This window comes from Eschrichtius robustus, chromosome 4, assembly GCF_028021215.1.
Source record: "Eschrichtius robustus isolate mEscRob2 chromosome 4, mEscRob2.pri, whole genome shotgun sequence".
NCBI classification, from domain to species: Eukaryota; Metazoa; Chordata; class Mammalia; order Artiodactyla; family Eschrichtiidae; genus Eschrichtius; species Eschrichtius robustus.
Window position 1 is genome coordinate 32,625,918 of NC_090827.1, and position 23,186 is coordinate 32,649,103.

At 42.7% G+C, this 23,186-nt stretch overlaps 1 protein-coding gene across 2 annotated transcripts in view; it reads right to left on the reverse strand.

Moving 5' to 3' along the window:
- TBC1D9 (TBC1 domain family member 9) overlaps window positions 1-23,186 on the reverse strand; it is a 110,967-nt gene that overhangs the window by 27,931 nt on the left and 59,850 nt on the right. For both annotated transcript variants that reach the window (XM_068542536.1, XM_068542538.1), the window contains exons 3-11: window positions 21,718-21,836; window positions 17,353-17,581; window positions 16,653-16,914; window positions 14,670-14,877; window positions 9,138-9,344; window positions 8,062-8,232; window positions 7,013-7,163; window positions 2,976-3,190; window positions 760-877 (exon numbers count right to left, since the gene is read on the reverse strand). In XM_068542536.1, coding sequence (XP_068398637.1) covers window positions 760-877; window positions 2,976-3,190; window positions 7,013-7,163; window positions 8,062-8,232; window positions 9,138-9,344; window positions 14,670-14,877; window positions 16,653-16,914; window positions 17,353-17,581; window positions 21,718-21,836 — 1,680 coding nt within the window. The remainder of the gene's footprint in view (window positions 1-759; window positions 878-2,975; window positions 3,191-7,012; window positions 7,164-8,061; window positions 8,233-9,137; window positions 9,345-14,669; window positions 14,878-16,652; window positions 16,915-17,352; window positions 17,582-21,717; window positions 21,837-23,186) is intronic.

The following is a 23,186-nucleotide window of genomic DNA, read 5'->3' on the forward strand; positions in this document are numbered from 1 at the left end:
TTGGCAAACTCTTTAAAAAAAAAAAAAATCGCTCTTCTGGATGCATGGTCCCCACATAGGAATCATTTCTCTGAACAATTGTTTTTTCAATTTAAAAGCATTCCAGCTGTAGACATTTCTGGAGAGTATTTCCAATGAGTCAAATTAGTGTGCAAAAGTTTAGAAATGAAAACAGAACACAAGAGGGGAGCATACAGCATACCTTTTGCTACACTAGCAATGAAAAGCTTATCCCGCTAAAATGAATGTCTAACACCGGAGGGGATTATAAGGAGAAATGCCAATAATTTGTTTAAATGCTCACCACCGTTGTTTGCTTTGCAATGAAACCAGTTCTGAAAAATACCTTGGAAACTGAGCTCTGGATACATTTTTATATGCTATTCTGCCCACTCCTTTTTTGAATACTTCTGCTTTCCATAGATTCCATGCTCTTCATGAAAGAATTGTTAAACCTTTTTGGGTTGATGATCTGTGTGCTTGGTGTAGCTCTCACATGGCACAGACTGACACCCACATTGAGTGTTTTCTAAAAGAGTGAGACACGTGTATTCTCTCCATGGGGAGAAGGTCCATGGGGCTCCTTTGTGTATAATCTATATTGATTCAAGCCCTCTCGTTTGCATCTTAGAAAGCTGCAGTAGTCTGAAACTCTTTTGACCAACGGTGACTGGAAATGGGGTTCCAGCTGGTATCCCGGCTCTAGAAACATTTTCCTGATGAGATAAGGGTTAAAATGTTAACTGCATCCTCACATACCAACCACCCTGGTGTTGTAGTAATCAGGAAGCATGCGTTCACACAAAGCCACCAGCAACCAGAAAGCTTCCTCCTCTTTGGCATAAAGCAGCAGCACTGATGTGACAATGTTCATGGCCTAAAGGGATGAGAGAAGATGTCATCAAACACATTTTACATTTTAACATACAAACAATTTTGTTAACCTGAAAAATGACTGAGTTAGTCCCACAGGGTCCAGCATACTTTTTCCGTAAAAAAACAGATAATAAACTTTTAAAGGCTTTGCAAGTACACACACATATTCTTCCAAGTTTTGTCTTCTTTCCAACCCTTTAAAAATGTTAAAGCCCTTAGTCCTTGAGCTTGTTAACTGTTAAGAGCCTCCGTGAACACCAATATTCACCAAGGGCTGAGCCCCCCGTGCACGCAAACCCTCATTCAAAAAAGCTTTGTCCAAAGGCTATTTGACAAAGCTTTTAACCTGTTAAAAATCTCGGTGTTTTTAATCCTTAATTCAGTGAGGTAACTAGTTCCTTTTTAGTCTTCCATAATTGTGTCTAAACCAAGTACACATGGCTTGAGGCTCTCCTCGGGGAACAATGAAACCTTTCAAAGTCCGAGTCCTCGCCCATTATTTCCATCTGGATAAGGATGGTAGTGATAAGTAACAGGGATTTTATTCTAAAGTAACCTACTTTATTAAAAGATATTATCAGATAGCTCACAACCACTCAAGGCTCAACTACTTTAATGTCCTCTTAATTAAAAAGAGGAAGATCAAAAGATAAATATGAACTCTATTATATTAGAAGGGAAGTCACTCCTGTACTTCTTTTGATCTTCTAGAAACCAGTAAGTGTTCATCAGGCTTCAACAATATAAATGTCAAAAAAGGAATTTTGGGGACTTGCCTGGTGGCGCAGTGGTTGAGAATCCACCTGCCAATGCGGGGGACACGGGTTTGAGCTCTGGTCCGGGAAGATCCCACATGCTGTGGGGCAACTAAGCCCGTGCGCCACAACTACTGAGCCTGTGCTCTAGAGCCGGTGAGCCATAACTACTGAGCCCGTGCGCAGCAATGAAGACCCAACTCAGCCAAAAATAAATTAATTAATTTAAAAAAAAAAAAAGGAATTTTGGTCTAATAGGCTCTTTCTTGTAAGCCTTACTCAATAGCTTCCCAAGTGAAATCATTAGTAAAATTCTACTTGAGAATTAACCTGCCTAGCCCAAGATCATGGTCATGGTTAGTTCCTTAGTCATTCAGTCAAGGTAAGTTCTTTTGAGGGTCTACTTGGTAACAGGCTCTGGACTAAATATTGGGGAAAGGGGGACACAGCGGTGACAAGTCTCACAGGGCATAAATGCTGGGGTCAGAGAGAGAGAATAAAGACGTAAAGGTTGATTAATCAATTTGGATGTATATTTAAATTAAGTGCTATCAGAAAGATAAAATGTGGTACAGGCAGACCTGTGCTCTGTGTGTGTGTGTGTGTATGTTTGTGTAGAGGTGTAAAGGAATTAAGCCTGCTTTATCTTTTAGCTAGATGGTCAGCGAAGGTCTCTCTGAGTATGTATGTGGCCTTTAAATCTAAGGACATTATCTCGGAGCTTCCCAAATTGTGGTATCTGTACCTAGTATATAAGATAATTGTAGCGGGTATATGGGCAACATTTTTTTATACTGAATTAAGCATTTACTTAAAAGTGCCTTAAAATATAACCTTAGCATATAAATGTTACATTCTCAAGGACATTAATTGCTTAGGAGGTGCAGAGCAGGGGCACTGTGGAACCTAGAATCCAGGCCTGGTGCCCAGGCATGCTCAGGAACAGCTAGTGACCAGCTAGGTCACCAGACGGTGGTGGATCCAGAAAGGGCACTCTTGTCTCCTGGCTGAGAACCTCAGCGCAGTGGTTCTCAGCTCAGGGAGATTTCGCTCTCTGAGAGACACTTGTCAACGTCTACAGACATTTTAGTTGTCACAGTTGGGGAGTTCTACTGGCATTTAGTGGGTAGTTGCTATTAAACATGTTACTCAACAGGATTGTTATTAAACATCCTACAAAGCACAGGACCGTCCCACACAAAGAATTATTCAGTGCACGATGTCAACAGTACCAAGGTCGAGAGACCCTGGTGCAGTAATAGTTCTCTTAGCCATAACGCCTTTCTCATTACTTACTGGCTAATAAAACATTTTCTTAAAGTCTCACCCCTCTGTGACATTCACCTGGCAATACCCGATGTTAGGATTTCGAAAAGCATAAGCCGTTAAGACTCTCCTCAGAGCAGCGATGCCCATTTCGTTCTGGAAAGCCGGGTGTTCTGGGAGGGAGCGGTGCAGGTCCCTCTCAATCTCCTCCGTGGCGAGGTTGTACTTCCCCATGGACTTCTCCACGAGGTCTTCATAGTACCCGGGATGCGTGGCCTTCTCGTTGATAGCACCTGGGAAATACCCAACAGACGCAACATCAGAAAGTGGAAGCCCCGCCCTTGGTCTGTAACCACAGCTGACTGACCCAGACTCTTCACCTTCCTTCCCCTCAAAGGACACTTGCGAGATAATTATGAAATCCCATGATGACGTGTCCGTTGCAATCACGGCGAGATTGTAAATTCACTTCTGTCTTCCTTCCCTCTTCTCACTCCATAATAAGAGGCTGTTTAAAAACCTCCCTACAGGGGCCTCCCTGGTGGCGCAGTGGTTGAGAATCCGCCTGCTAATGCAGGGGACACGGGTTCGAGCCCTGGTCCAGGAAGATCCCACATGCCACGGAGCAACTAAGTCCATGCGCCACAACTACTGAGCCCATGAGCCACAACTACTGAAGCCTGCCTGCCTAGAGCCCATGCTCCACAACAAGAGAAGCCACCACAATAAGAAGCCCACGCACTGCAACAAAGAGTAGCCCCCACTCGCCACAACTAGAGAAAAGCCCGCATGCAGCAACGAAGACCCAACACAGCCAAAAATAAATTAAAAAAAAAAAAAAACTCCCTATACTATATGATATCACTTATACGTGGAATCTAAAAAATAATACAAATGAATGTATATGCAATACAGAAACAGACTCACAGACATAGAAAACAAACTTATGGTTACCAAAGGGGAGAGGGAATGGGGGAGGGACAAATTAAGAGGATGGGATTAACAAACTACTATACATAAAATAAATAAGCAACAAGGATTTACTGTACAGTACAGGGAACTATATTCAATACCTTGTAATAACCTTAATGAAAAAAAATCAGAAAAAAGATAACTGAATCTCTATGCTGTATACCTGAAACTAACACAATCAACTATACTTCAATAAAAAAAATAATAATGATGAATTAAAAAAAAAAACCTCCCTAAGATAGAGGTTTCCAACCTAAAAACTGTGTTCCAAGGAACTTCCACCGACAATCCTGAGGGGCTGCTCAGAGAAAAAAAGGGAGGTGGGCAGAGAAAGCCGAACTGAGGCCTCACCCGCCTCAGCCCTCCCTCAACCAAGCAGCTTTGCTTGTATTTTATTGGGGTTTTCCTTAGGATTTCACTTGAAAAAGGAGGGTCTGCTTCTCATAATAAGTTTGAAAACTGTTTGCTAAAGCATAAGCTTCGAAGGGCTCACAAACAGTCATACTGAAGAGTAAGAGGAGATATTAGGATACACGGAGGAGTTGTAGCATTGCAGGGGGCGGGGAGGGTATCCCCGGCAGTGACGAGCTTCTGCTATGGAGGGGAGCTCCTCAGTGCTGGGGCTGAGGACGGAGAGGTGGGTGAGAAGCACTGCGGTGAGAGATTTGCATTTTATGATCCTTAAAGGCAGAAAAGGGGCTTCCGTGGTGGCGCAGTGGTTGAGAGTCTGCCTGCCGATGCAGGGGACACGGGTTTGAGCCCTGGTCTGGGAAGATCCCACATGCCGCAGAGCAGCTGGGCCCGTGAGCCACAACTACTGAGCCTGCGCGTCTGGAGCCTGTGCTCCGCAGCAAGAGAGGCCGCGATAGTGAGAGGCCCGCGCACCGCGATGAAGAGTGGCCCCCGCTTGCCACAACTAGAGAAAGCCCTCGCACAGAAACGAAGACCCAACACAGCCAAAAATAAATAAATTAATAAATTAAAAAAAAAAAAATTCTATGAGAACAAAGTTTAAAAAAAAAAAAAAAGGCAGAAAAACTCTGGATGCAAACATTTGAATCTAAATCTAGTTAAATATAATTTACGTAAGTATAAATTATATATATATACACATATATATATATACACAGATAAAAATACACATACATATATGTACATATTATATAATGAATAGGTACATATATGTTAAATATATATATGTATATATATACACACTATACACACACACACACGTATTTAATGACAGGGTAAACTGATCTGCGTTTCACTGATTAGAAATTAGACCCCTGGGCTGACCCAGTCCTTGCCACAGGTGGTCACCCAGAGAGCCAGCCTCATCACTCACACTTGCCCTGGAAAGGCAGTCTGGTTGACGGCAACTGAACACTGGCTTTGGCTCTCTTCTCAAGGGAGATTTGCAAGGACTTCTTGCCGTCTGGCCTGCACCTCACTTCAGTGGGTACAGTGAACCAGGCCCTGGTACAGGGGTCCTAAGAGTTATGGGAAGCAGGGCAGGACTCAGGCGGGGCTCCCCTGCTGGGGGCTGGGCTCTCCCTGTGGGTGGGCTGGCCTCCATATGAACCCCACGCCCTGTGCACTGGGTGGAAATATGGGCTCAGTTCTCTACCCAACAGAGATGGTGTGTAGACCACAATACCCTTTGGCCTCACATAGCCCATCACAGTTAAAGAAAACGCTGGGTCTAACTCTGAATGTGTCTCTATAACAAGGCTGTGGACTGTCGTAGGCTGTTTCCCCCGTGGCTAATGTGTTTCATTTTCATCTAAAATGTGGCTGTAAATAACTTCCAATTTGAATAAAGTGAAAATGGAATTTTTTGTTTACTCTGTCAGCGATCGGAATCAGGTTGTCAAGGTGACCTGTCGGCCACACACAAGGAAGACAGCAGCCTGGATGGTAAAGATCTTCTTGGGCTGGATTGGTAACTAGAAATGACTTGACTCAAATTTGGGTTTCTAAATGAGGAGCTATGGCTGCTGCACGTAAAGCAAATGAAAAACAAGACATGTAAATGAGGATAGAACAAACTAGTTTTACATGAAACAGATAAAACCAATTATTTTTCAGGATTCTATCCCCCTACTTCTGAGATGTTAATATATCTCATTATAGGCAATTGCCATTTATATCCACTTTTAGAAAGAGCTACAGGTTTGTTTTTTTTTTTCCAAAGGTTTTCTTATAAGTCTGGTAACTATGCTTTTAATTTTAATGTCATTTTTAAAATAAACGGTTTTGATAATAGTACTTGTGTCAGACCACCTCACATTCAAATAAAAATTTTCACATGGGCCTATTTAAGATGATTACATTTCAAGCTTCTAACCAGGTAAAGTAACTGATTTATATATTAAAGACTGGTGACACCCAAAGGAATGCTCTGATGTTTGTGACAGAATAGATCCCTGGCATACACCGGATGTTGAGGCTGGGAGGAAGGAATGATGGGCTTAGCCCGAAGGACCTCTGGCTTCTGTAGCAGGGCTCAAAGGTTTAAACTGACGGTGTTGTATTTGGGTATGAGCCTGGCAGTGGGCCAGTGAGGATGGACACAGCTTTCCCATGGGTCCAGGACATGTCCCCTTCTGTCCTTCCCGGCATCTCCAGCTTGGCGTGTATGATCCAGGAAGGCTTTCGTTCCCAGGGCTGATTCTGGTCTCTCTTCCCGGTCTCCAGTGATAACCAGCAAATTCAAGAAGTGGCAAAAATCAAGGAGAAGCTTCTTTTATTCCTTCATTTCTACCCTCTTCCCCATCCCAACGAAGACTCTGATGGAGTGCCACACTTAAACATCCTCAATGAAGTTGACACAGCTGGGAAAGGAGAAAAAGGACTCCAAAAATCACAAAGAACTATACTTTTTCTTCAGTCTCCGTTTTATCCTAAACAGAGTTAGTGAAAGAATAGAAGAGGTTATGAGGACTCGAGGGATGGTGTCTTCAACATCTGGTCTGTTGAATATGTGTCCTGTATTTTTACTGAGGGAATTCAACACTCTGGCAAGGAACTGCGATCTAGCACTGAATCAGGGGGTTACATATTTGAAAGAGCCCTGAGGCACGATGGAAGGTGGAAGGGCAGCCCCGGGGTCCCCACTGCTCCCACCCCGAGCCCGGCCATACCTGAGAGCAGCAGCCAGAGCTCCCCGCGCATGCTCTCGGGTACGCCCTTCAGCACCAGGTCCCGTGTCTTTTCCGTGCGGTACATGCAAATCCCTTGCCCGTACTCAGCAAAGTGAATCTTCCAGGCTTGCTCTTTCAAAAACTCTTTGGCCTGAAAGGGATAATGAAGCATCACTACATCCCAAAGTACTTCGACAATGGTTAGGACAAGTTCGATGGAAGGTCAGAACACTTTCCCTGGTGAATGGAGCAGTTAAGTTCTGGACAGAATTCATGAGAACAAAGAACTCAGATTTTCTGGAGTCCTTCCCAGATATGACACATGTATGCCCGTGGATCTGCCATGAAATTTTCTGGCCTAGAGTCAGAAGTGTACTTACCTGAGATGAGTCAGCAGAATGCAAATGATATTTATGGCTTTATGTCTATACCTCCAAGTGAAACAGTGGATGTTTTTTAAACGTGGCCTGAGACATTATGTACTTATTTGTTGGCTGACTTATACAATAGTTAAAAACAAGACCAAAAATTGTCAGCTGTACCCTCTATAACTCGTCTCCTTCCACGATGAAGCCACTCTGAAACCCAATGACATATAACCATGTCATTATATGTTATATTTGCATGTCATTTGTGTTTCTTCAACAAAATATCCTTTACTTGTAGGAAAATATCTATTGACATATTGATGAGTTTACTTTTATTTAAAAAGATCGAAACAGTGGATGTTTTTTAAACGTGGCCTGAGACATTATGTACTTACTTGTTGGCTGACTTATACCATAGTTAAAAACAAGACCAAAAAAAGGTCAGCCGTACCCTCTATAACTCGTCTCCTTCCACAATGAAGCCACTCTGAAACCCAATGACATATAACCATGTCATTATATGTTATATTTACATGTCATTTGTGCTTCTTCAACAAAATATCCTTTACTTGTAGGAAAATATCTATTGACATATTGATGAGTTTACTTTTATTCGAAAAGATTTTTTAAACGTTATCGTTCTAATATAGAAAGTTCTGGGCAAGAGGAGGCGGCACCCACCAATTTCGGGTTGAACTCCTCGGGAGACCGCCGCCGATACATGGTCATCAGGGTCTGTGTGGCCGTGGGGACGCTGTTGCCATTGAGGTTAAACTGGCGCTCACCGTCAGCATCGGAGCTCGTGCTTCTCTGGGGACTGGAGGAAACGAGGCTGCTGGGCCGAGAATACACCTGCCGATGCAGAGAGCAACAAGATGCTGGAACCATTTTGGCTACAGAATCTACTTCTTCAGCATCCTCTGGACAGACACCAATAGCTATGTCATGGTTCCCAGGAGGTTTCTTGTGACGTGACAAAACAGGAGAAAGGCAGCAAGCCAGCACTTTGATGGGGATTAGATGGGGTCATGGGCCACAGAGCTTCAATGCCCAAAATAGGTTTCCTCTGTATTTTAGATGCATTTTTACAACAAACTGGTTGGCCACGTGTCTCTCTGATTAGTATGCATGTAAAGCATGATGTGGTTGAATCAGCTGCTCATGGGACCACCTCCCTCACCTCCTCTCTAGTTTCTGGTGCCTCAGAAATGCTTACAGAAGCTTGGAGCAGGGAGACAGGGGCAGGGATGTTACTCATGAGCTCACCATTTTTGCAATGTATTTTAGCTGCTAGCAAGTTGCTCTATCACTTGAGCTAATTACATATCTTTCAGGGCCCCAGTTTCCCTGGACGTCTAGGGCCTAATTCAATAGGGATATAATTTGTATTTTATCATCATAAAATCATCATAATGATGTTGTATTTCAGTTTTGAGTGACCTCTGCACCATTCCCAACAAGGTCACTTATATAGACCAGAGTCACTTGCTATGTAACCAGGACAAATTACTTAATAATGCTTTCAACAGTGAAAGAAGAGGGTTAGACCAGGTGATCTCTAAGGTTCTGTCCGGCTCTATGATCCCAAACATAAACTCCATGAGATTTAAATGAGATACTGCTCTGGACATCAGAGTAGGTGGTTCATCTTAGCACAGCTGCAAAGCTTCAAGATCAAACTAACAGACAGGGAGGTGAACACCCCCGGGGAAGAGTAATAAGATGAGCCAAAACACCTGCAGGTGCCTTCCACAGACCTCATCATCTGAACTGTTGTAGCTTCCTGCAAACTCTTTGTCCGAGTATATTTTGGAGGTCGTCTGTTGAAGGAAATCAGAGATCCTCTGCACTAGAAAGTCTCTATCTCTCAAATTGGCAAACAGGAAGGTCATCCTGTTCTTGGTGCTGATGGATAAAGGACTGGGGAGCACGCTGGAGCTGTCTGCCTTTTCTACAATCGTCACCTGAAAAGAAACAGGACACCAAGAGTATTACTTTCCAGGGATTATCCGACAGCAACCTCTTAGCCGCACTGGAAAGAACACAACGCTTTTAAATCTCTGTAGAAACCTCCTCTATTTTACTGAGGCAAGTTGAGATTCTTTAGCCCTGTTCCAATAAAATAAAACAGCTCGTAACAAATCAAACTGGAGCTGGAATCATCTTGCTGGTCTTTCTATAAATTAGTAGTTATAAATCGAGAGTGATTTTTGCCCCCTAGGAGACATTTGGCAACATCTAGAGGCACTTCTAGTAGTCGCAAGTGGAGGGCACCACTGGCATCTCATAGGTAGAGGAAGGGATACTGCTGAACATCCTGCAGTGCACAGGACCCAGGACGGCCCGCCCCCAACAAAGTCCGGCCCAAGATGCCAATAGTGCCAAGGTTGAGAAACCTTGTCGTAAAGGAATTCTTTGATTTTCATTAAAATTTCATGGACCCATAAGAGGGAGGACTCCTAGCTGTTGCTTCATCTGTAAGAGACAGAAACAACCGATGACACTGGGTCCTTTTACCAGCTTAATGTGGGGATGGCTTTCAAAACACCACCAATCCTTCAAACGTCTCATTTAGACTCCAGGGCTTTGCATCCCTCACCTCTTACCACTTCAAAGTTTTAAAGGCTCGATTCTGAACAGACATGACTTAAACAGCTTAACTGCAACCCTATCTGCATTGGCTGACTCTGTGTGTGTGTGTGTGTGTGTGTGTGTGCACGTGCGCGCGCACACATGCATAGCATGTGTGGTGAAGTAAGTCTACCACGTCAGGAGAAAAGTAGGAAAGAGGGGCATGTGTTTTAGCTTTGAAATGACGACATATGTTTGGTGGTTTATAATAGGATTTTCATCAACTGGAAACTAGGATAAATGCATTACAATTTTTTTCTTTAGCACATTAGGAAGAAAATCTCAAGGCCAGCCCTAGATAAATGGTTTATTTGCAGCAGCTCTGACTCTGTAGAGTTAAGTTCCTTTCCCTTTTTCATTTCCACACGTAAGCAGTCTAGACAGGTTCAACTTCAACCTCTGCATCAGCACTTTCATGTGAAATACATTTCCTCCCAAGCAGAACTTTAAAAACTTTTCTCCCCTTCAAGGCTAAGGAACTTCTTGGAACTGCCTAAAAAGTTGCATGGTCCCAAGTGCAAACAGGTATTACTGGGGTCCATAAAGGGAAAAATTGCAGGACCTGTCTTCTGTTCTCAGACTTCATAAATATGTACAAGTTAGATATATATTTACACTTTTTAAAAGGAATCTCCAAGATACCTGGAGTTGAACATAAAAGTGTCTTTTTCTCCCAATGCAAAAGAAGCTAGAGAAATTGGGGGAAAAAACCCAACTTCTTTATCATAAAAAGGATTTTCCCATGACACTTCAGACATGTGTTAAACAATGCTTATTTTAAAAGACTGATGAAAACTTCCTTTTCTCTCAGTAGATTTTTTCTGATTCTTTTAGTCACCAGGCGTCTGCGATTAAATGACAGATGTCAAGAGAATGAAAGGTTCAAGTTCTGTGCCTAAAACACAGACATCACGTGCATCGTGATGAAGTCAAAGTGCAAAGTCCTGTATCTGGCAGGATCATGAATACAGAGACAGCAAGAAAGCGCCCTCAGAAAACCTAGGAAGGTTCCCACGGGTTACAACCTATTTTTCACTGGCAAATGAGTTCTAGTAGAATTCTACCCCATAAGCTTTGTGCCACCAGGAACGGGCAACAGCTATATCCGAATATTCTACAGAATAATGAGACACGTTTTAGTTACCAACTTGGGTTATAAAATAGATCAAATTGGGGCTTCCTTGGTGGCGCAGTGGTTGAGAATCTGCCTGCCAATGCAGGGGACACGGGTTCAAGCCCTGGTCTGGGAAGATCCCACATGCCGTGGAGCAACTAGGCCCGTGAGCCACAACTACTGAGCCCGCGCGTCTGGAGCCTGTGCTCTGCAACAAGAGAGGCCGCGATAGTGAGAGGCCCGCGCACCGCGATGAAGAGCGGCCCCCACTTGCCGCAACTAGAGAAAGCCCTCGCACAGAAATGAAGACCCAACACAGCCATAAAAAAAAAAAAAAAAAAAAGTTCTGCTGTAGCGTAGTTTCAGTAGCGTTTAAAATAGATCAAATTTAATCAAATCTTGGTGTGTCATACAGAACACTTACAAGGTAATTTATAATTGAAAGAAAAGAGAGACTTCATCTGGAATCTCTAATGGGGACCTTGATCACTTCCCTTTATCCTCCTGCTTTGCTGCCTCAGTAATTTCTATAAAATCTACAGCAATAAGATTCTGTGTAAATATTTAACATGTATCGATTTGGTCTACCTTAAGTCTGTATGTAGAATATATATTAACAATCTCCAGTCAGTATTTCTACTTATTTAGAAAAAATTAAATAGAACAACAATTCCTAGTCTACACAATCCTAAAAGTAGCCGTTCCAAGGAGGATGCAGTGTTCCCATGGAGGCTCCTGCTGACCAATCAGCTTAACTCAGTTCACAGAGACACCACCTCTACTCAGACAGACCCGGACGGAGGGTGGGAGCCTCGTTCTAGTGTTTTTCTGTCATTATCATACCTAGAGGTAATAAAAATTACATTAAGTCCTTTGCTTCTTCCATTAGTCGAGGTTCGGGATTTACCATGAATATACCTCAACGATCCATCAGGTTAAAGGACAGGGCACTGCTGTCTCACTGAGCATTTCTTTAAAGCTGCATCCTCCAACCACAACACACTTTATTTTTAAATGCTACCTCTACCATTGTCCCTCTTCTGACTTACCCTGAAATGTGACTGAATGATCTTTGCCCTATTGCCTGTTGGGGAAAACTAGCAAGCAGAAGATGGGCTGAGGACATTAACCTCTATTCTCTCACTTCCCCCAAACTCTCACCATCCTATTATCAATCACACTAAAACGTACACAGAGCGCCTGGACCAAACCGGGAGGTGGGGAACAGGAGATAAGACATCTGGACAGCAGCTCCCAGCCCCTCTCTGCTCCTGAGTTCTCTCTGGATAAACAGAGTGATGACTCACTCAGATTCATAAATGACACATCCACGGTACATTCTTTATCCCAGGATGGGTTTCCCTAGCCAGTCCAGGTCACTCCTTTGCTTTACTATGTTCAGGTAGTACTTGATGAAGAACATTTTTAGTGGCAGCCTTGTTACTACATATGGTGATAGATGTTAACTGGACTTATTGTGGTGATCATTCTGTAATATATACAAATACCAAATCACTACTTTGTTTACCTGAAACTAATATGTTATGTCAATTACACCACACACACACACACACACACACACACACACACACAGAGTTTAGTAACTCCCTAAGACAAAGTTTGCTGGAAAAAGTCATGAAATGCCTTTCAGAGCCAATTGTAAGTCCTGATGAATTATCCGTCTCAGAATTCACTCCCAACAATTCCTGGCCTCCAAATGTGTTATAATACCAGTTAGCACACCCTATAAGAAGGAGAACTAGATTTTTCAATTGCTTAACATTTTGCATTCTTCTTGATCCACCAATTAAACTTCTAGGAATTTATCAATTAAGGAAAATTATACATATGATTGGGAGAAAACTAAGAACAATGCAAAGGTCCAAGCACAGGTAACCTAAAAAGAAGAAATAAATTATACATATCCATTAATGGAATAATATGCAGTCACTAAAAGTTACATTGTAAAAGAATATTTTATGATATGGGGAAAAGTTTAGTGTACACCCACTGTTAAGGGAATTAAGAAAAAAATAAAAATCTTTATGTTTTATATCTAAATAATATAAATGACATATACACAGCAATGTATAGAAAGCCTGAAAAGCTGTACAGCAGAACGTTAACATGGTCGTCTTTGAAGGGTGGGACTAGGACTGAATTTTGTTTTCTTTTTATTTGTATTTTTACTAATTTTCTGTGATAATGATGCAATATTTTTGAAACAAGAAAAAAGAAAAACAAGAAAATTTGCTTACATAAACGATTTTTTTTAAAAAAAGAAAAGAAGGCAGAAGGAAACTTGAATCCTTTACTATAGAGAATCTTAATAAAGGGTCAATCTTGATTAAATAGCCAAAGCTTCTAACCGTCTTAATTTCTAGAAAAGGACCAGAGTAGGTTGAAAGTTACCAGGTCAGAAACTGTGCGTCTGCCAGCCCTTGACATCCTAACTTTGAGTTGTTTCTCAACCCCAAACAGCAAGGCTTCCATACAAGTACTAGAATAATCTATCACTGTGAGGACACGACAGAAGCCACCTCCACCCCAGATACAATAATAATGTTTCTTAGTCTTCACTGTCTATGGGCATCAGCCTGGCACTCTATTAAAATACAGACTCCAAAACTTGCAGAGATCCAGAAGATCTGGGGTGGGCTCAGGAATCTGCCACTGTGGCCAGCGGTCCCAGTGGTTCTAAGGCAAGGAATTGACAAACCGGACAGATCTGAACACTTGGCTTTCTGATTCACAACCTAGACTGTCTCCTCTAAAGACCAAGCTGCTCAGGCTGTGAGTCAGGTGTAGTAACTACATTTTCTAGCTTCTGTATTTGATGTTTTCACATCTTGGGGCCTTTTTGACCCAGAGTTAGCTAACTCCTGGAGATAGTAAAGGACTCACCTGTGAGCAGGCCTTTTATAGGCAAACCAACCAATCCAAGCCCATACCCCAGTGACCTCCTATATCTGCTTTCACACTCAGGGCCACATTGACCTGCCCTCATCACCCCAGGGCCAGGTACCAGACAACTAGGGATAGGCCCTCTGCCCTGGAGCCTGCCAAAATTATTCAACTTGCCAATCCTAAGCCTGCTTACCCTGCCTCGCCTGTTTCTTCCCATGGAAACCACAATAAAGGCTCTTGCCCATGTTTTCCCCTGCTCCTCTGCCAGCTGACTCACCCTGGTGCTTCCCTGCGTGGTCCCCACGGCATGGTGTGCCCCCCCCAGTGGAATCCGTGAGTATAACAACCAATCTTTTCAATGACAGTCATCTCCTGCTCTGTTGGCCTCACCTTACCTGAACAAGAATGAAATCTACATTTAAAAATACCAGGCTGTCTCTGGAAGAAAATATCTCGCAGGTCCCATGGTCACTTAGAGCCATGACAACAAATAAAAGAGTGGCAGATTCCACTAAAGAATTATGAACACTCACCTATGGTTAAAAGCCAACTCACTGCCGGTAAAAGATACACAGAAAAGTATGACCAGTAAAACTCTTAAGATACCCTAAAAGTTCCATTTTCACCTGCCACTTACCTCTCGGAGTGGGATAATGAGGCTGCACAGGTTTTCTTCCTTGCTGGTAAAGCAGATGTAGTTTGTGGACACAAACATCTGCCCCAAAATGTGCATTTTGTTGAATGGAGTCCAGAGGGTGCAGTCTGTGTGGCCATCTAATTTTTCATCTTTGGGCAGCCGGAAAAGTGCACGATATCTCTCACTCTTTGCCCTGGCATCCAGATCGCTGGAAAGCAACAAAAATAACTCACCCCACACAAAATAAAAGTTTCAGTACCTCTAAATGATGTGGCAATGGAGGTTCCCCAGCCCATCTTTCCCCTCCTCCATCTTGTGAGACTTATTCCTACCTTCTTGGCTTTCTACTGGCGTTAACTCCAAACTATGACCCAAAAGCATAATGAAATTATTTTAATATATTTAGGTCCCTTGTGTAGCCATTTTGCAATCAGTATCTGTGAATGTCAAAGGATCTTAGGAAAACAAGTCCTGGACAGGAAATAATTCTCCTTCTAAAAGAATACAGTAATTTCTTAAGAGATGAGTACATTTATCCATGACTCATCCAGAGCCACTCTCGGGGCCTTATCTTTTAAGAACGACCTAATGCAAATACACGCAAGCCACGTGAATCTGCTGACTCGCACTGTTCACACTGAGTAGACAATAAAACTGCCCAAAACACAGGAACGACCCACCTCCAGGACAACCAGAGTATCTAACCTCATCTGGGTCCTCAGGTAACTATGATCTTTTCCCTAATGAGTTCCTTTTTCCTGTTCATCATGGCAGTTATTTAAACCTCTTTGCTCAAGCGTTTATGCTACCTCAGCCCCCTGACGATCCAGTTTCTGGCTTCACAGGGCAAAGACAGGCCCTCCAATTCCCTCCCTCCTATCTCCAAAGCCAATGCCACCCTCATCTCATCCTACTTCCTTTCCTGTTTCAAAGGGAGATGTATCAGCACACATAAGCATCCTTTTCCATGTCCTATGAGATGTCACTTTTTAAATTATTCATTTTCTTCTAGCTTTATCTCCATGCTCCCTTCTGTCCCTGCACTTACCCGTCACCAACAAACTCTTCCCATCTGCCTACTTCATACCATCCTCTGGTCAAATCTTTTTCATTCTAAAATGAGCAAGCCCCCTCCTTTACCACTGAATTTCTTGAAAAAGCAATCCATATTGTCCTAACGCCCTTGCCTTGCCTTTCACGTGCTATTCAACCTACCGCAGCAGCCCATCCTCTTGTCACTCTATCAAAACATGTCTCAAATCACCAAAGGCGTTTTAATTGCAGTGACTTCTTGTCAGGTACCAGCTGTATGGCAATGATTGCCAATTCCAGTTCGATGTCCTCCAGTCAACTCAACTCAACACGATCAAAACTGAGCCCTCATATCCCTTGGACACGCTCTTCCTTCCCTCATCCCCACCTCAGTTAGGGGTAATTCCATGCATACCGTCACACTTTAGAGCACCAACTTTTCCCTCGCCTTCTCTCTAGCCCAGATCCAGACTTCCAGGTCTCTCTGCAGCCTCGCTTCATCTCATGCCCAGTCACCTTTCACACATGTGATGGACTAACTTCCCTCTGTGCTTTTCCCTTGTGCTTCTCCCATCATGTTATTCCCTCTGCCTGAAATATCCATCCTCCTGACTCTGAATGAGTAATGTCTACCATGTCTTGAGAGCCCAGCTCCAAGCAGCTCCGCTGAGAGGTCTTTCCTACACACTCTGCCCGTCTCCCCATGTGTGTGCTCATGGCGCTCTGCTCCTAGGAACAGAAGAGGTCCCATCCCATTGTACTGGAACTGGTCGTGTCTGCCTCGCTTCATGAACTGGGAGTGCCTTGGGTAGTCTTTTTCTGTTTTGTATCTGTACCTGGAAAACTGTTCTGAACCCTTGAAGTTGTTCAGAAAAGGTTAACTTTCATAAAGGAACAGATGTGTTTCTTGCTTCTAAAGCCTGTAAAAGACTCTAAGTCTCTGACACCTACCGTTTTAGAGCAGACACTTTTTTAGGAGATTTCTTTTTCAGTTTAGGCAGGGATCGATCTTGTTCAAACCCCTCATTGTCTAAGAGTTGCCTCATGGCGATGTTGGCGAGCTGCTCCATTAACTTGAAGGTCTCATTGATGTTGAGGAAAACGGAGAAGAAATGCTCGCTGGACCTCGTGTTCACTTTGATCACGTCAGGCAGCAGCAGCGTGGCGTTCTTCTCGAGCTGAGTGATGTCCGCCCACCGGATGACCAGCTTGGCTGAGCACAGGCAACAAGGCTGGGTCAACACACAGCTGCTCAAAATCCTTTCAAGATACTGGAAACTAACACCCCGCCCCCCAATTTCACTGACCTCCCTTGAGTTTATGTGCCCATATTTATCATTGTTCTGTTTGTTAGTTTCAACAGACAAACGTGGACCACAAAAATTCTGAGTTACAATTATTACGGATTTAAGTCCAGGTCTACTAAATGAATTATACCTTTGGTGAATCTTTACTACTTCATAACTAATTTCGTTACAACCATTGAGCCAAAAATGATTGGATTCAACTGTTAAGTCATCACAAAATAGTGCTGGCTCAGTTACAACTACAGATTTATTATTGTTGATGTTTGGATGTGGTTTGTGCGTTCAGGGCAGGCAAACCTCAGGAGACTTTCAAAAGCTTCCCTCTGAAATTCTAGAGAACTCACCTTCCCTTCCCATCAGAAAAGAATAAAAGCAAAGGTGGTTAATACTGAGGTACATCCAACCCTGGCGGGGAACCTTCCCCTTCCAGTAGCTGCAAGAGTAATAGTTGACGAGTTTCTCTTCCTCAGGCATTCCAAACAGCCGATGGAATTTCACAATGGCTTCCTTGAACTTCTCTGTGTCATCATCTTCCTTCACATCATTGATTTTGTTATACTCTGCAATGATGCCCTAAGAAGCGATAAAGCACAAAACACACAACTGGTATCACTATGACTAGAGCTGCTTTTTCCCATATCTTGTACATAATTGGAAAGGAACGAAAAATTTCTAAGGCTGGAGTTTAAAAAAATTGAATTATTTTCAAAGCCAACTCCCCAATTCTAAGCCAATTAACAAGCAGCATTTATGTACTAAAAGATTTCTAAAGAGCAATATAGATTTTAATATGTTTATTGGTACTAATCATTTTTTTAAGTTCACTTAGAATGAAGCCCATAGTTTTCTTTTACAAATGAGGTGATGAAAAGATTTTGCTAGTTCTACTACTTTTCCTAGCTTATCATGATAGACTTATCCCAAAGGTCAACCAACGTCTGCCTTTCTCAAAAACTCAATGAGGGACTTCCCCGGTGGTCCAGGGGTTAAGAATCCGCCTTCCAGGGCTTCCCTGCTGGCACAGTGGTTAAGAATCCGCCTGCCAATGCAGGGGACATGGGTTTGAGCCCTGGTCCGGGAAGATCCCACATGTCGCAGAGCAACTAAGCCTGTGTGCTACAACTACTGAGCCTGTGATCTAGAGCCTGCGAGCCACAACTGCTGAAGCCCGCGCACCTAGAGCCCGTGCTCCGCAACAAGAGAAGCCACCGCAATGAGAAGCCCTTGCACTGCAACGAAGAGTAGCCCCCCTTGCTGCAACTAGAGAAAGCCCACACACAACAACGAAGACCCAATGCAGCCAAAAATAAAATAAATTAAATAAAAAAAAAAAAAAAAAAAAAAAGGATCCGCCTTCCAATGCAGGGGACTCAGGTTCGATTGGCACTTCCCTGGTGCCCCAGTGGTTAAGACTTCACGCTCCCAATGCAGGGGGCCCGAGTTCGATCCCTGGTCAGGGAACTAGATCCTGCATGCGGCAACTAAGACCCAGCACAGCCAAATAAATAAAAAAACAAAAACAAAAACTCAATGAAATTTCATCATGAATGGAAAGAGAGGAAGAAAGACCAAAACACATGCCACTAACTGACACTGGCCACAGACTCACTGTCTCAGGGCCATGAATAACATCAGGCAACATAGATAAAAGGAACAAACCACCATCTGAGCAGAAATGCGGTGAATATTGGAGCAAAAATTATAGTAGACACACAACTTTTAGTCAGTTGCACAGGAAATAAAATATATGCACGGCATGTGACTGGCTTAATCTACTATTTAATCATTATAGTAGCTTGAGAGGCTGTTTCATTGTTACTCAGTTCCTTCATAATTCCCTGAAAAATGGCTTCTACCTATATCCTTTGACAGAAAACGCTCCTTGGAACTCCACCTTGACTTTGTAATCACCAAATACCTCTCACCTCATCTCCATTTTCTCTGATCACAAGGTAGCTAGAAAAGCATGAGCTTTTGAGCATGAAAGTCTTGGGTTTCGATCCCAAAGGTGCCACTGCATGTCTGTGTGAATTTGGGCAACTTCTCAGGTTCTCCTTGACATGACTGAGCCCTCTGTATTCCAAGGATAGAAAACTGCAATTGCCTCATACCTAGAATTCCTGCCTTTGGGCTCTTAGGCTCCCAGTATATGCTGGATGCTCCCTATAAATTTATCTTCATAAAACTTATTAAAAATCTACAAAATTCTTATTATCAAAATTCTGTTTCCCTATAATCACCATATAAAATCTAAAATTCTATACCATGCACGTTGTTGATCCAACCAACACTGCAACCTTTGCTCTCACTGTACTACATCTGACAAGATTCCCAATTGTTTTCTTCTGCCTCAGTCAGCCTAAGGCACACTCAGGGCCTGAATGTGTCATTTTTGTCCTTTTCCACCTTCTTGCCTGCGGTCCTTCCATTCTGAGTGCCTAAAATCTAGAATCAGACTGTTGTCTGTTTCACTAATCCTACCTGGTCTCAAAGTCTGGTCTAATTCCCACCTCCTTATGAATGCTTCTCCCAGCTATGACTGTCCTTCCTCACATTAAGTGCTTTTGATTCTCTCTGCCTGATGTATTGAAATTTATTTTTCAATACATATAATGTCCTGAATTTTATTTTCACTGCCAGACCTTCCACCCTAGTTGCCAGCAGTTGTGGTACTAAGGAGTGATGGCGGGAGGGAGGGGAAGGAGGGCTTTAGTCTTCCATTATCTCCATCACCATTCAATTCTAGTAAAAAACAGACTATGTAAACAACAACCATAACAGCAAACACAACCCAAGACAAGTCTCCAGCCTATTCTTCTAATAAGAAGCCAACTTTAGCCCCTTTACATAGTTCAGGAATTATCACAATGGCTTTGCAACTGACATGCCATCAGGCATCTTTCCACACTGTGATATATTTTGTATGGCTACACGCATTCCCACCTTTAAAATGCCCACAGGCTATCAGTGTAAGAGGGAAAAAGTCCAATCTGCATCTCATGCCATAAAACCCCTTTCTCGATCTGCCCAAATCAACCTATCCAGGCTCAGTGTAAACATCCTCTGTGAAACTAACCCAATCCCAAATGAGGACTAGCATTCTCATCTCTGTGTTCTCTTTATATGTTGGCTGAAAGTATTTTGTTTATATGTCCCTCGACCACTAAATGTACATTTCAGAAACAAATATAATGCCTCGAACAGTTTTTACCACCAGTATCTAGCAACTAAAAGACATTTAATAAAAGATTATTAAAAGGGTAGGGCTTCCCTGGTGGTGCAGTAGTTAAGAATCTGCCTGCCAGTGCAGGGGCACAGGTGTCAGCCCTGGTCCGGGAAGATCCCACATGCCACGGAGCAACAAAGCCCAGGCGCCACAACTACTGAGCCTGCGCTCTAGAGCCCGCGAGCCACAACTACCCACGTGCCACAACTACTGAAGCCCACATGCCTAGAGCCCATGCTCCGCAACAAGAGAAGCCACCGCAATGAGAAGCCCATGCACCGCAAGAAAAAGCAGCCCCTGCTCGCCGCAACTAGAGAAAGCCTGCGCACAGCAACGAAGACCCAATGCAGCCAAAAATAATAAATAAATAAAAAATAAAAAAATTTTAAAAATATAATGAATGTTTCAGTATTTTATCTTACTTAGAAAAGGAGGCAATTGATAGGGGCTCTAGCCAAATCTGGGAGAGGGTGAGTACCAAAATAAGCCCAGTAATGAAACAGAAGCTACTGAAAAACATAGGAAACCACAAGTCCATATCAATAATAAACGGATAAAAAGGTAAATAGAGGGAGGGCTCTTGCTTAGAGTGGAAGTGCCAACTAGTAAATGTGAGGGAACACTGGAGTTGGACAATCGTCATATTGTAAACCATCACAACAAAGATTGGTTCAACAAAAAAAATCACTGATGGATGCTAAAGCAAGGGAGAAATGTTGATAAACAGCAGGATATTTGTGGAGCCTTAAAGTATCTTCCTACAGAAAATTGCAAGGGTAAAATTAGTAACTCTACAGGGGAGAAACTGGCTAGCACTTTGCTGGGTTTATATCACCAATGGGTGGTGGACGGGTGTCACGTGCGTCCAGAAAAGACTGAAAGGGACACAGGATCACTTACGAAGTGTCCCATCCAGGAATGCATAATCTGAAGCAAATCATAAGGGACATCTGACAAAACCCCAAATGAAAAATGTCCTATTAAAAAAACAGAACCATACACTTAGAAACAGTAATGTCATAAAAGACAAAGAAAGGCAATTGAATGATCCAGACTGAAGGAGACAAAAAACTAATCCAATAGCTTCCTAGACTGGATCTTGCACTGGAATGGAAAAAAATGCTATACATGACATTAGTGGGTCATTTAACAAAATTGGAATACGTGCCAACAATTATAGTATTCATATTAAATTTACTGCAGGCGATAACTGTTGTTAACACCGTGTTGTTATTTAAGAGAAGAGCTCTGTTCTTAGAAATATACACTGAAGCATCTGGGGGAAATTCCTCTAAAATAGAGTAATGGAGCCTACAAATAATAAAGTAAATGGGATAAATTGTTAACAACAGGGGAATATGGGTAAAGGGTCTACAGGTGTGTTTTATACAATTTTTATTTTTGCAACTTTTCTGTAAGTTTGAAATTCTTTCCAGTGAAAAGGTTTTTTTAAAAAAAAGATTCCATGTTAATAAACCACTACCTGTATTTTTCCTCTCACAAATGTGGTGATATCGTTCTCATTTTCAAAGATGGAAAGCGTCTGCAGCAGATTCTGCTCAAGCCATTCCCAGTGTTCGGTGATTTCTTTTCTGGAACCACCTGTACGAATGTAAAATGATAATAATAAATGTCAGCCAGTAAAAGATACTTTAAAAACCAGGCTCACTTCATCCATATGCAGTGCCATGAAAGGAGAATACTGCTCCCACCAGCTCTGCCTTCAAACGCTTTCTCTCCTTCAGAAGGGACACACAGAAGACGTTGAAGGATGTAGAAGCCCAAAGAGTAAGTACTGTGTTATGGTCACATCTGATCACGTGAGTCCGGAAACTTTTTGGACAGTCTTTCAGAGTAGAAGCAGCAACATTTCTCCTGTTCACTTTCTGGGTTTAGCCCTATCCCCTTTTCTCCCCCCGAGGACCTGCACTTTTCAGGGTAATGCAGATCTTGTAGGATACTAGGTTACAGCTGTTAAGTTGCAACAGTATGAGGGCTCTGGTATGTCACTGGAGAGCTGACGTAACCACCTCCTATAATGGGCAAAAAATGATCCTCACTCCCTTCAATTATGAATGAGATGTGAAAATGGACTATCGCTAGGGAATAGCAGCCCGGCTCCCAGCAGCACAGTTGCCCTGAGTTGTAATGGGATGAGGTCATCCTCATAGCTTCCATCCAAATCAGAAAGCAGAAGCATAAGTCACCTCGCCTGGCAACTTCTAAACTGAAAGAACCTCAGCCTCGTAAGCATAGATAACCTGGCACCCTGCTCTCTGCTCACAAATGCAGGGCATTACAGGGATGCCAACACAATGTGTTTGTCAAGACACTGTAATAAATTGCCTTCCTTTTTAAAAATTTTTTTTTCTTGCTCTGGGATCATTAACGATCCTGCAGAAGAACAGTGTGTTAGAAATCATCCATATCATATACATAAATTCAGAATTAAAGAATGATTCACCCCTTCAGATGTCTCCTTAGATTTCCAAGTTATCTTTTAATTGATTTCTTAAAAATGGCTTCTCTCTGTTCTTCGTCACCAGCAATTCAATATATCTCAGAATCTCACTGTCGTTCCTGACTGGGAAAGGTCGAAGGTACAAATGTGTCCACAATGATACTCAGAATTGCGAGGAGGAGAAGGAAAATCTCTTGGAGAATAAGAGGCAGGCTTGAGGGGTGTCAGATCCGCTGATCGAGGAAAGGAAAAACCAAACCGAACCAAACCAAGCCCACGTTCATTTTCTTTTACTTCAAGCCTAAACACCAAAAATTGCCTACATGGAATGCTTCTGTAGAGGATGAAGAGGAAATTTCTGAGGGGAGAGGCAGCCCTACGGAAACACGAAAGAAGAGATTGTCTGGAGCCCTTCACAGGCACTTTCCATGGCTCACTCTTTCGGGGCCATAGTCAACCACATGGAAAAGCAATCGATGACTCAGTACTAC